Raw genomic sequence first — 14,585 nt, forward strand, 5'->3', positions numbered from 1 at the left:
ACCCAATTTATATGACGTTATACCTCATTTTTGAGTTTTAAAAAAAAAAGAGCAGAAATTATGAATTATTTTTGACTAAAAGTCACAGACTCACTTATCTCAAAGTTTAGTCAGGATACGGTTTTGAAAACAGTTTTTTTTTTCTTCAAATGCTATGAAATTGAATTAAACACCTAAAATTCAATAAAAGTAATCATTAATTTAACCTGCGCAGAACGTTGTACCTCCATCCATGCATCCATGTTAACTTTAGGCAATTTGGTTGACAGAAACCCATATTTGTGATGTACATTTTTTTTTTTTTAAACGGGTCAAATGTGAGCCGAGGACAACACAAGGCTTAAGGTTCTTCAGGTCAAGGCTATTTGAAAGCTCTCGCCTTCAGCTCTGGTCATTTGCTCTCAGGCTGTGGATGCATGTGATGTGATCAGAGCTGTTCAAATGGAGCCTTGTGTTGCAGCTGTATAACATTATAACCACACAAAACTGAAATGAAAAGAAATGAAAATTCTTTTGTAGAACTAAATCTTGCCTCACCCAAAGATGTAGGAAACAGATTGTTAAAGCTACGTTTCTGTCAGTTTTAGATTACGGGGATATCATTCATATGCATGCGTGCGCCTTCCTCCACATTGAAGCCACTTTATGCAGTTTATCACTCTGTCCTATAGATCTAGATCTGGCAATGGATTCAGTACCCACAACTGTCTCCTTTATCAAAATGTAGGCTGGACTTCTTTGGCTCAATGAAGGGAGCAACATTGCATTTTATTCATCTACAAAGCCTTGCTTTAAAAATAAAAAAAAGCCTGTATATTTAACAAGCTTGCTGAATTTTTAAATCGTATCACTATGTCACTCGCACTAGTGATTCCTTGGTCCCAAATATTCCATTTGTTAGGACAGAATCAGACAAAACTATTGTGCTCTATATAAATGGAATAACCTGCACATTATTATGAAATTGAACAGCTTGATTCCATTTAATCACTTTAAATGTCTTCTTTATGAATCCATGAACTCATGTGCACTTTGAGTTGTTTAACATTCTGTAATTGTTTGATGTGTGTACTGTGTATTGCAACTGTATATTATATATGAATTACTATGTCCAGTTATTTTTAGATGTATTGTAATTTTATATGGCATGTAATCAGGGCATCATTGGAAATAAGAGGTTGCTTTCAATTGGCCCTCCCTGAATAAATAAAGGTTATATTTTTATATATATAGAGAGAGATAGATAATGATAGGATAGATAGATGATTAAAAAATAAAAATCTTTTCCATTTCAGACACTCAAAATGTCAACTCTGTGCACAAGACATCTCGTCATTGGCCAGACAAACCATAATTAAATGAGCACATTCGAGCTATAAAAAAAAAACACCAGGAAGGCTAAAGTGTGAGCAATGATATGTTTAATATGGAAGTACATAACTTGCTGTGTTCCGTTTCAGATGGAAGGGATGGCTGCAACATAATCTAACTGAATATTGGGATTGATATTGTTCTTGATGAGTGAAGGGATTGTGGAATAAAGAGAGACAGTCTGCTTTAATGCTCTACTTCAATACTTTACCTCTTGATTATTTTTTATTTTTTATTTTTTTTAAATGTCCCCCGTACAGTTTGCATCTGTCTGTATGCTCACTCAAGTTGGTTCTTCTCCCCGCTTAAAGGAAGCCCTTAAATCATCATAGAACGGTCAACAAAACATGAAATGGACTTGAGTCTCACCTAAATCACATTTTCTCTCCTGTTTCATAAGCTAATGGTAATGTACCTGAATACAACATTCATAACAAGATGCATACAGTTCTCATTGAGTGGAATGCAGGCAGCAGGTGCTCGATAAAGAGACTTACAGTAATGGCTTGTGTGAAGACATTCTGCTCCTCTACCAGCAAACCTATCCTAACAAGATGATACGCCCGTCTGTGATTTAGGAGCGCCTCCAGCTGCTGGCGCCGGCCTAGCTCACCTTTCGGAAAATGGCCCTGAAAGTGGCCTGAGTATTTACTCAAATAAATCCTTGTTCTGATTGGACCTTTTACCAGGCGGGGGTGAATAAGTGGGATTATTTAGGGTTAAACTTTATTAGGGTTTTCTGCTCCTGAGCATTTAGACGGAGGATGAAACCAAAGTCATCTAATTTGCCTTTGACTTTAAGTATCGTCAACTCATTGCAATTACAGCTACTCGTGACAATCTTTTTTTTCACAAACTAAACTTATTTATTCAAACTTATGCCTGGGTTTATAAGCAGTGGTGACAGAACTGCTGAGGGTAACCCTGAGTTGGAGGAACACAACCCTGGGTCTACGCCACATGTATGATCCTCTCCTAATGGAAGCACTAGAACATCCCGGTTGTTGGAGAACTGCAGCTCAGTTACAGTATTGTTATTTTCACGTTGTCGATGAAGAGAGAATGTGTTAACTCCTCTCTGAAGCTTTCTGCCACAGAAGATACACACCGACACTCCTCTCCACAAATATATCACACAATGCAATACACTCAAAATTATAGGAATCCATCAGAGGAAACCTGTGATGCAGACCCACTCAGTGGCCACTCTATTAGGTACCAGGGGTCGACCGATACTGGGGTTTTTTTCAAGGCCAATACCGATAATGATTATTAGTAGTTAATGAAACCGATATTTGGAACCCATATGCATTTACTTTACTGCAAAAAATAAAACCATGTAGTCAAAATTAACAATTCGGAATGTTACAAACTCCAACACAAAAGGTTTTTTTTAAATGCTATAAGCAATTACTTAATAAAACTGAAACTTTAAACTTAATACACAGTCAAAAAAACTAAATAGCTTCCTGAAGTTTTAATGTGCTAACAGTTTGTTTTGAGCTAACAGAGCTGTAGCCGAGCCAAAGTAGCACACTTTTTAATTAATTAACTTTATTTGTTATCTGTCAAATAATCACAGATACACATAATCTGCAAACTGCCAAATATCGGCCAGGCCGATGATTGGTCAATCCCTATTAGGTACACCTGTAAACTGTAATACAACAGCTTAGCCACAAAGATAGTAATGTTCAGTTCTGATTGACACTATCAGAGATATAGGTTTGTGTTTGCAGTGGTGATAAAGCGTATACAACGCTGCCACTAGACTATTTTTCAGGTTTCAGAATTTTACATATATTTAAGCTACTATTTCTATTTTTATATTAGTTTCAGCAAGACTTCTGATTGAATTATATTTGAGATACTAGGACACATCACTATGAGTGATGATCTTTCGAGCAGGTCTTTCTCTCTCCCTGTATCTTTTTGTCTTGGACTCATCTTTTCTTTGACAATTGGGATTTTGTAAAACCGCTGTGACCAGGTAAGTGAACAGAAGCTGGTTAGTTTAAAGACATGAACAACATATTTCTGTGGAAATCTTTATTTATTTTTTTGTTGCTGAAATTAGCGACAGCAAAAAGCTGCAATGATCCCTGTTTCAGGTTAGCGGTTTGGATGAGGGGTACAAGACGTATTGCTCCCACAAAGTAGTGCACGTTGTTAGGTAATGGTTTGAACTGGTGGTCCCAAATCAGCAGGTCATAATCAAAAGGGATGGATGAGCTAGTGACCCATCACTGATGCACGTGCTACTCTGCCTTTAAACCCAGTTACCATCACTGGATGTCTTCCCACAAATAACCCCCAAACCACTTCAAATGTATGTCAGGTTAACGTAAGGAGAAGCTAACGGATACTCCCACTGTAAACCAGCAACATATTTAGCGATGTACTAACCAATTAGAAAACCATGATACATTTATATAGTTACATAACGTTTTCTGTCAGTTACTGTTATTGGTTCAGTCTGCTGAAAGAGACGATGATTCAGTATTTTGCTGAATTTGGTCCTAATGCTTCTTGATGACCACCAGGTTCTTCAGCATGTCGAAGGAGTTCCCATCAGGCTCCACTGAGACCATGCCTTGCTCCTTGTTGTACACTTGGAGGAAGCCGTTGCTGTCCAGACCCACCACCTCAGCCTCCAGTCCGTCCTCGCTCCAGAGATGCACCCGGGTCCCGCTGAGGTCAGAGCACAGAGAGCCACTGTCACACTTCTGCTTCCCCAGTGTTAGTACAGGGTTCTAGGAACTACAAAACTCTGCAACTCAAAGTGGTATTCACTTTTCAGCCTAAATCAAGAGCTCAATGGTGTTTTAAGCCCCCAACATCTCCTTCCAGGCAGCGCTGCAACCATTGACTTCAAGTCACCTAACCCTAACCTTAACCCTAACCATAACCATAACCATTGCCTAATCCTAGTGCCTTCCAGGCAGCGCTGCCTGGAAGGAGACGTTGGGGGCTTAAAACACCGATAAACAAATCAAGAGTGAGAGCCTTAAAGACTGTTGATCATTTATCATTTTGGCCTGGGCAATGTGTCTCCATCTCCAAAAAAAGGAAACCGCTCCTCTGCTACTCTTCATGAAAACTGGCAGTACTTTGCATTTAATATTGGCAGGTTTATGCTGTACTGTTAGACAACACTGAAATGCCAAACATATCTTTCATGAACAGCATATGGACACGCAAAATGTTTGTATGTATGCACGTTTGGAAACACGAAAACAGAAAAAAGGTACCTAAATGAGAAGTAAAACCTGAGTACAAAGCCCAGTGGGGGTGTGTGCAGTGCTCACCTGTGCAGCCACCTCTTGTAGTAGGTGGGCAGGACGGCGTCCGGGCCCCCTTGTTGGAAGCTGCTGATGAGCGTCTCCAGGCAGCTGACAGAGCGAGCGATGAGCTGGGCGCAGCTGAGCGGCTGCAGGCTGCAGTTATGCTCCGTGTTGTACTGCTGGATCAGGTCATTGATACACACTGTCGGGTTGCTGTTTGCCACATTGAACCCACAGCCTGCAGGGCATATCATGGGCAAAAATAGTGATACGTCATTCTGTGCAAACAACAAGAGACAGTATTTAAGTGGTACTTGTTGGATGATGCGTTGCAAAAGCCTGTATTATTACTAGTGACTAATTATTTGTCCCACCGCTTATTATTATGGATAGAGTAGGGGTAAGGTGACAGCACACTAAATAACTGATAACACAAGGCCACACTCAGACAGCCTGCGTCGGCCTTCCGACGGTCGGGCAAAAACACAGGTCTTTCCATTCATTTTGAATGGGGGTAGTGTGTTTAGGCTGTGGCTCAATCATTACCAATCCTGCAGATACGGAGAGCGTAGGTATATGTAAGGAGATAACATAGGCACAGGCTAATTATTATTATTTAATTTAACTAATAATTATTAGTAATTAAACTTAAACAGCTAATGGAAGTCCAAACTGCCTGAGAGCGTCTCCTGTACTATACGGTAATTCCTCTACTGTGCGACAGTAAGTCGTGTGGTTATGACCCAATCGTTAGCCTATTTTTACAAAAACGTCTGCTACGGAGCCATAACGTGAGGTACAAGGTAATGGAGCCTTTTATACATTGTTGTGTTTCTTTAGAAATAAACAATGGAAAAAATTGAATCTTTAAACGCTTCAGACGTTAGGATATTCGCTGTCAAAGTGACGTCAAAATGAATGGCAGCCAATAGGATGCTAACGGGAGGTGATGGCTTGGTAGCTACATTCCTGAAACTGGAGTTAAAAAACGTTGCTCCATAGTTCCAGTCAATGACATATTTGAGTGAAGGACATCTGGGACTAAACCCAAACCAAACATTTGTACTGCTTTAAATGATTTGCTACAGAACTTTGAGAAAATCATAACACTGCTCCATAATTCAAGGAATGATATATTTGATTAAATGACATCTCATTAGTTGTGATTCTCTGAAAATGTGTATAAAAAAACTGCAATCTGCATCTCTTTCTAGCATTATAGGCTGGTTATCCGCATTTGCAAATATGAAAGCTGTTAATTGAACTAAATGAATAAAGACTGCTGTCTGTGAGTTCTGGTTTTATTTAAAGTTAGAGGAAAGGTACAACAACACTCTGTTGGAACATATTTGTGTCTCAGATGAAATTATTTAACCTTCTAAATAAGAATTTCAAGATCATCCAGAGTCTCTTTCATCACACTGCCAACGACTTGAAGTTGGGAAGTAGAATTGATATTCTCAATCACTACAGTTGAAACCAGATATTTACATACACTTCAGAAAAAAACACTGGAAGTTTCTGGTTAGTATTGACTTTGTTGGTATTTATTATGAATTTTTTTCATTTTTTTCCTTTCCCAAAATTCCAAAAATGGAATTTGGTACATCAAAGAGCGAGATGGCACAGCGGCGTCAACATTTTGCTCCGGAAATACTTAAAGCCTCAGGTGGGTGAGACCTTTTCATAGTTATTATGTGATATTGTAGTACTACAGATCTAAAATAATCTTTTGTATATTAGTGTTTGACACAGAGAGCAACTGTGCCATGTGCGCAACAACAAAACCACCCAGCCACGGATATTTTTAAGCGTAGATGGCGTGACCACAGTCTCGGTTACCCCCTTGGTAAAAAGCTAAAGACAAGCTCTGAACTGCCCGGGACTGTGTGTAACTTCTCTCTCTCCTGTGAACTAAAGCTGCCTTCAAGTGCGCTTGGAAACATCGAGATCTATAAACGATCTGACGGAAAACGGTAACTGTAAAATATAAAAGTCTACATGTGCTTTGTTGGAGGGTTTAAGAAAACAACAAGACGACACACAAATGGGCCGTTACATTCATACTCCCCCCGCAGCACAACCCTGCGGCAAATCGCCTGATTGCTTTTTTTTCTGTGAATGCCCCGTAACTGTTATAGATATGGTGTGTATGGCAAAGTAAGTAAGGAAGGAGGAAAAAAAGTAATGCCTGCAGTGTCCTTAGCCGTGACAGCGGGGAGGTTGTTACCTATGAGCAGATGAAAAGTTGATCCCAGTACAGTGGAAGTCACCAGTACTCCCCCGAGCTTCATCAGGTTACTGTAATAGATGTCATTGGGCCACTTCACCCTCAGGTCTATGTCCTGATGAAGGATGAAATATGGTCAAACACCATCAATCACTTACAGAAGACACTTTCATTTACTACCCACTGCGCTGGTCATAAATATGCCATCACTTTGTGATACAATATGATATTTTGCTGCTCCGGAAAACGATTTCAATGATGTTGAACATGTATATAGTCGGGATGCACCGAATCCAGATTTTTGGGGTTCGGCCAAATACCAAATCCACTGGTTAAGATTCTACCGAATCTGAAACCGAATCCTCCTCCCATCCTCAGTCCATGAACACAGCGAACACATTAATGAAGTAAACAACGTCTGGTTAACACCAGTTTTTAGCTGTGACTGTCCTTCCTTTGCCGTACCTGAAGTTGCTGCATTCTGGCTGCTGTCTGCAGATTCCTTCGTGCAGAACTCGTATTCTTTCGGATGTTTCATACCAAATGTTGTAACAGCGGTGATGTTGTGTATTGTTTAGGGTCCTTGCCACCACGAGACAAATCGGCATTGCAAATTGAACATGTAGCTGGACTTGAATGGCCTTCTTTTGACTGAAAGTACTGCCAAACAACACTTTTTCTGCCCACTTTCTCACAGCCTAGTGCACTGAACGCTCCACCTACGTAAACATTCGGTGCATCCCTAGTATATAGTAGACAGTATGTGTAGGCTAATACAGTCTGATAATATCTTAGTGTTGAGGAAGCTGGTATAAATGAAGAGTGTGTAAGCGGATACCTCGTATCCAGGAAGCGTGCGAACAGCCTCCACCACGGCCAGAGCAGCCAGATGCTGCAGGAAGGGAATCCTCTGTCCGAGCCTGGAGCTCAGCTCAACCTGGACCGCCAGAGTGAACATGGCACACCCCAGGGGGCTGAGCCAGGCGTTCCTGCCCCGACCTGCAGCCGCAGCAAACACAGGGATCATACACGGGGACGTTAAAGCAAGGGGACGTTAAGTGGTACCAAATAGGGCTGCACGATATGAGGAAAATATGCGATAATGTTGTTGGATATTGCGATAACGATATTACGTGCGATAAATAAACAGGTACTAAAGTGTACTCAGTGCTGCCATTCTGTTGTTTTTAAGTATTCTGCTAAAATACAACACATTGCATGTTGGATTTAAAACAAATGAAAGGAAATCATTTCCAACATTCTTTTATTGAACAAATTGAACTAAATGTAAAAGGGAGAACTAAAAACAGAGTGACAGTTACATTTTAAAGTGCAGCTTTCTGCTCATATTTTCTTTCAACTAACACAAAAAAATCTCAGTGTCTGTCGTGATACGCCGCAGCCTTTCGTGATGTGTTTGTTGCGCCAGCACTAGTACCAAAGCCTTATGACATACTTCTGACAAATACGATGAATAAAACCAAAACTGAATGCAAGTGAAACTTTGCCAAGATATACATTGGAGGTGTGTGTGTGTGTGTGTGTGTGTGTGTGTGTGTGTGTGTGTGTGTGTGTGTGTGTAGGTTTTCAGTGGGCTGGAGCACTGACCTCTGCCCTGGCTTTGTCGAGCAGCTACCGCTATTAATGCCACGTCCTTTGGTAAGTGCAGAGTCAGCCTGAAGAGAGAGAAGAACGATGAGCACAGAAATGTTAAATCCTTCTTTACAGTGCCTTAAAAGGACAGCTAGGCTGTGTCTGGAATTTCACTGGTTCACTACTCCCTATAATCGGGGAGTTCTATGTAGAGCACTATATACGGAGCTCAGCGATAAAATGACAAAAAAAAAACTTTTGGACACTCCACAGCCATTTTCTCTGCGCCAACCGTTACGTTATTGCTGTCGCATACATTAAACACCCGCTGCCGTTGCTATGGCAGCGTTACCTTATTCTTCCAAAACAACAATCCAGCAAGAGCCAGCTAACACATATTTAGCACTTTAACATCCCCTTTACCCCTTACATACAAAAACTACACATGCTGGGTGACAGAAATCCACAATGCATTGTGGTATAGTTTTAACATTGTGGTGAACATCGATATTACAGTGCATTGTGGGAAACAATAAGTGCCCTAAAACGTATTCCACAAATCTGAATTTCAATTCGGACACTATTGACAAAATGGCTGATCACGTAATAGCGCCCTAAAATGTGAATAGTGACCCATTCCGGAGACAGCCCTAGTTTAGCTTTACTCTTGCTGTTTCCCTTTAGCTATTCACATTCAAAACCATATTGTGCTGAAAGCAGCCAGCTCTGTGTCGGATGCAATTAGCTGGATTGTTTCTCAAGACACGATTCGTCGATTACTCCCTTAAGTTAAAATATTGACAATTAATCAGCAGCTATTTTAACAATCAACAACACATTTTTTTTCAAAGAAGTTGGTTGGACAGAATAAGATATTTGAGAATATTAACATTGTGCTTTAAAAAAAAAGAAAACAAATCATTTTAAATACCAGTCAATTACCGCTAATAAAGAAAATAATCTGCAGAATAATAGATAGATGAAAATAATAATTAGCTGCAGCCCTACAAGATTAAGTACTCTGTTTAAACCGCAAAAAAAGATTCTTTTGTGGGGCAAACCGTCTTTGGCTGAGACTAAACACACACAGCATGCAGAGAGCATATTAACCAGACAGCAGCACTTTCATTTTGCACTTTTGCCAACTGATTGAACTTGTCAGCTACAGTTGTCATTAAAGCCAGCGGAGACTCTCTCTCTCTCTCTCTCTCTCTCTCTCTCTCTCTCTCTCTCTCTCTCTCTCTCGAAGTGCAGTTGTACAGCCATGATCATCCTGCAAGGTTGTAATTATTAGCAGTCAGTCAGCATTTCATCAATGCTCATTTCAAAGCTGGGAAGCTGTGTTACTACCAGAAACCAAAGAGAAAATGTTTGCACATTCTCTCATCTCCAAATGCAATTAAAGCTGATCCAGTGACCCAAAGCAACTGCCCTCTATTGGCTAGTGAACAAAGATTGTGAAGCTGCCAAAGCAAGCGAGCAAGGCCTTTCTGCTATTGTGATGCAAAGTTGGTCAGTGGTAAATCAGCTTAAGCACAGTCCCAGTGTGAGGCTGCTGGATAGAGCTTTGTAACAGACTTCTCTAAGAACTGTTTATCAAAGGGATAGATGGATAGCTCAATCTACATTCTGAGCTCAGGGAATTTTGGGGTGACAGGCTGTTTACTTTGTACTGCAGACTAAATTAGCATCAAGTTTATAAGCCTTTAGGCAGGTTAAGTACAGGTGATCAGTACGATTGATTATGAAAAGCAGCACATTTTAACATCTATCTTATAATAGTCTATATCCACGACGTTCCACTTCCGGGATCGTTCAGGTTCTGCCGGAAATTCCGCCGGTTCCGCTTTCATTTCAGCTGGATGTCCGTTATCTTCCTCTTTCTTTGTGTTGGCGTTCTAAACTCTGGTGGATTTGTGAGGACTATGGTTAACTGCTCCTCAGATCTCTGCAGGGTAAATCCAGACAGCTAGCTAGACTATCAGAGTTTTCTGTTGCACGACTAAAACTACTTTTGAACGTACATGTTCCACCAAAACAAGTTCCTTCCAGAGGCTATTTTGCAGAGGCACCGTTGCTCCGCCTGGCGCTTAGACGATTGTGATTGGTTTAAAGAAATGCCAATAAACCAGAGGATGTTTGTTTTCCGATCCCGGAATGCTGTGTGGACTAGCCAGACCCTCCTGTGCAGCGCTGTGGAGGAGGGTCTGGCTAGTCCACACAGCATGCGAGACTAATCTCATAACAATAGCCAGGTGCTATTGTTATGAGATTAGTTATAGATGTAACTTCCTAATGCCCTTACAATGAAAGGGATGGTAGACAAAATCCACAGTCCTCACTGCGTGCAAAAATGTATTCAAATTTGATCTGAAGCTAACGAACCAAGTTAGACGAAATCAAAGTTACAGCCTTTTTATTACACAATTGTTCCTATCCTTCCTGCAGCTCAGACAGGAAACACTCCAGGGAAACGCAAAAAGGGAATTTTATACTGACATGACCAGAACTTTGGAAGATACCACTTGATTTGATTAACTCAGACTGCTGAAGCCCATTAGGAAAGTGGCCGGTGTGAACAGAAGGAATGATTACAGCAAGCAAAATCTCTTTCGATCTTCATATGGGCACCTGACTATTGTTTTAAGCCAGCCTTGAAAAAAAAATGGGAACCTATCCTGTGGAGTGGTTATTTTTTTTATTTTTATTTTTTATAACAACACCATTTGCAAATCCTTTAATCTATGCAAATATGTCAGCCAGACGTGTATAGCTAAGGGCAAAAGAAAACATGTGGGGATGTTTTTCTGAAAAAGCTCACAGCTTCAGGAATTTGTTCACTTAACTGAGGCTGATTACAGTGGACGTTTTGTATAGCGCTTCTGCAGCCAAGTAACTGCCAACATGTGCTCACTGATGAAGAAAAAAAAGATTTTAAAAACAAAACCCTGGGTCTCTGCTGTCAAAAGCCCATCGTCTTTAGCCTCAGATGGAAGGAAGTCATCTCGCAAACTGAATATTAATAGCCTATTACATATGCAGAAAACTGGGAAAGACAAGAAAAACGGGGGAATTGTATTTCTTTTATGCGATTGAATTATGTTGGAGTACAAATCTTTAGAACTTAAAATATTTCAATATGAATTGACAAACACACACACACACAACTGGGAGGAGTGTGGAACTCGGCCCAGCACTTACTGTGTGAGATCTTAATGTACGGCGTATTAGCTGGAGCATGACCCTGCTGAGGGTGAGGCTGGTTAGGAGGTGGTTAGTCCCTGCTGAGGTTGGAACTGGGGGATGCTGCTGTTTGGCAGGACCACCGGAGAATCAGCCTGATCCGTGACTGACAGGTCTCTGCCGACAATCATCCCCCACGGAGACCAAGACCAGGGGCCCAGCTGGCTCTCTCGAGTCCTTGTGCTTCAGAAATGAGCTTTATATGAGAAGAGCTGGACCTAAACAAGACGAGTGAGTCCAGGGCTGACCAGCTCTTCTGTTATTGCAGAACTGTCCAGGGTTTTCCCCTAGGTTTGTGGAAGACTTAGTTGCACGTATTTGGTAGAGGGTTTAGGGGTCCTCCTTCACTAAAGGTAAAATTTTTCAATAAGAGAAATACAATTTTTGCATTTTTAACCATTATTATTACCATATCTGTGTCGAAATGGTGGAAAGGCTAGAGCAGATAATAAATAAATAACACTCAAAAAGCTTAAAGACAAAACTCGATAAAGAAGTCCAAGTACAATCATTAGATCTGAGAAAAGTCTTTTAGTTTTGATGCTCACATTGATTTTACTTACGTGGTGCAACTAAGCCTTATTATGATAAACCCTGCTGTCTGCACTAAGTGGGGACACAGGACGGAGCTGGGAATACATCTGGGAAACGTATGTACCCCGTTCAATCTGCGAGGGCCTGAACTGTAGAAGAGGATCAATTTATACGCTGCAAAACACTAAGATAATTCATCATCATAAATCAATAATTATCATCATGTTAAAAATGCTTAAGTGATAACATTATGGATTCTGCAGCGGACCTTCTTCAATCGCAAAAGACCGAATCACCGTGACGTCCCGGCAATACAAAAATCACTCATGAGTAGACAAATGGCAGTTGATGATTGCGGAGATATGGAGATACGTGAAATCGGCAAACTTGTTTATTTCTGTTGTCATTTTCAGCCGTAACTGTAACGTTTAAAGATATATAGTAGAGCTGTCAGTTAAACGCGTTATTAACAGCGTTAACGCAAACCCATTTTAACGGCGTACATTTTTTTATAGCGAGATTAACGTTCTTTTTGGCCTAGCAAACTTTGTAGTTTTTTTCACATGCTGTTGCAACAACTAGTAACGTTAGAAAAACTACAACACCACACCGGATCTAGCTAGACCGGAAACAAAACAACAGGCGCGCCACACACACTTGTTTGGGCTTGCGAGCCGGCCAAAGAGTAGTAGGCTAACGTTACGTTTTGAGTGGATGGCGAGCGCGAGATGCCGAAATGGATGCCAATAAGATTCTGAATGGAAAGTTTACTTTTAAAAAGTTGCCAAATGGTTCCATTGACAAGACCAAAGTGATCTGTGTGTTTTGTCATTGTGAACTGAGCTATCATCGCAGCACGTCCAGTCTGAAATACCACTTGATGGCCAAGCACACAGCTGATGCCAATTCTCCGCCCCCTCGTTTAAGCCAGGCCGATCCACTTTTCCATGTTGATAAGAGCATTAAAATGAGAAAAAAATAATTGGACAAAAAGAAATCTAGGGACATTTAGAATAGATAAAAATGTGCAATTAATTGCAAGTTAACTATGACATTAATGCGATTAATTGTTTTTTTTAAATATTTTAATCGTTTGACAGCACTATATATATATATATATATATATATATATATATATATATATATATATATATATATATATATATATAGTTAAACACAGAGGTCTAAGCTAGCGTTAGGAACAGCAACATTTCACCGCCGGTTGGACTCACAGCCAGTTTGGGTTGTGTCATTTTCTTTAGTCTGTGGCCCAACCGACTGTATATAATATTTACAGGCCCAACAGGTAAATTAGCTCTCCAGGCTAACGCTAGCCAAAGTGTTGACATATGAAAGCATCAAACATGCATCCCTGTTTGTTTAGAGCTGTTAAATTGTATGTACGGGACACAGGGGGTTTTCTACCCGGAAGTTATTGTAAACAAACATTGTGATTGGTCTATATGATCAAATATGCATCTGTGCTGACTGGATGAGCAAAGGTGATATTATAGATATAACATACAATTTCTCACGACTCCCAACCTCCCTTTTTTTGTTACAACCAAGTGATATGACAGATGTATGTAGTGCACGGGCACACGAAACCCAAGCAGTCAGTCAATCACACAGGTTGGGAACAAACCTCCAAGTTAGTCAAACTTAAATGGAGGGGGAAACTATTTTCCCAAAATACTGTATTAGACTGTATTATTGATTGTAGTTAACTGAGGTCTACCTTAGTGCTTGTGTAGTAGAATTGGTAAATGGGTTTAAATTGTCTAGTCCTCCTTATATGTGTCTTATATTACTTCTGTGGTGGGTTTCTGCTCAGACTTTACTGCAACGGGTCAGACAACCACGCCTCCAATCCTTTAAAGTTGGAAAGGGTCTTATTTAGAAATGAAACTCCTCAGCCAACATGTCCATCCCAACATGCAAAGAAGCTCAAATTCATTTCTGGAACTCAATTATGAGATCAGTAACAAATCATATCCCTCTTGTGTCCTAACACTTTAATGCTCTTACACACTCGATGGGTGGTTGTCAATAAAGGAGGAGGGTGAGTGCTGTGGTTATGTGTCTTAATGCGTTCCTTAGTACTCAAGTGATCTGTACATAGGCCAGCTCAAAGCTGGAACGCTGGGGGCAATTGCATTCCTGGAGAAAGTTAATCTCATTCTGAAAGCACATCCACTGAATGTTACAGAGCCCACCGTGAGCTCGGAGAAAAGCCTTTAATGTAATACCAAAATGATCATTCGTGTCCGTAGAAGGACGCAAACTAAGTAGCGATAATAAGCGATTGCATCCACACAATGACAAAAAGT

General features: G+C 40.5%; 1 protein-coding gene across 2 annotated transcripts in view; it reads right to left on the reverse strand.

Moving 5' to 3' along the window:
* Positions 1 to 1,411: 1,411 nt before the first annotated feature.
* Positions 1,412 to 14,585, reverse strand: part of hlcs (holocarboxylase synthetase (biotin-(proprionyl-CoA-carboxylase (ATP-hydrolysing)) ligase)) — a 43,923-nt gene continuing 30,749 nt past the window's right edge. For both annotated transcript variants that reach the window (XM_078265424.1, XM_078265425.1), the window contains 5 exons: positions 8,494 to 8,561; positions 7,724 to 7,884; positions 6,886 to 7,000; positions 4,680 to 4,893; positions 1,412 to 4,062 (listed from right to left, as the gene is read on the reverse strand). In XM_078265424.1, the coding sequence (XP_078121550.1) occupies positions 3,891 to 4,062; positions 4,680 to 4,893; positions 6,886 to 7,000; positions 7,724 to 7,884; positions 8,494 to 8,561 (730 nt within the window). In that variant the 3' untranslated portion in view covers positions 1,412 to 3,890. The remainder of the gene's footprint in view (positions 4,063 to 4,679; positions 4,894 to 6,885; positions 7,001 to 7,723; positions 7,885 to 8,493; positions 8,562 to 14,585) is intronic.

This window comes from Sander vitreus, chromosome 13 (assembly GCF_031162955.1).
Source record: "Sander vitreus isolate 19-12246 chromosome 13, sanVit1, whole genome shotgun sequence".
In the NCBI taxonomy this organism is placed as follows: Eukaryota; Metazoa; Chordata; class Actinopteri; order Perciformes; family Percidae; genus Sander; species Sander vitreus.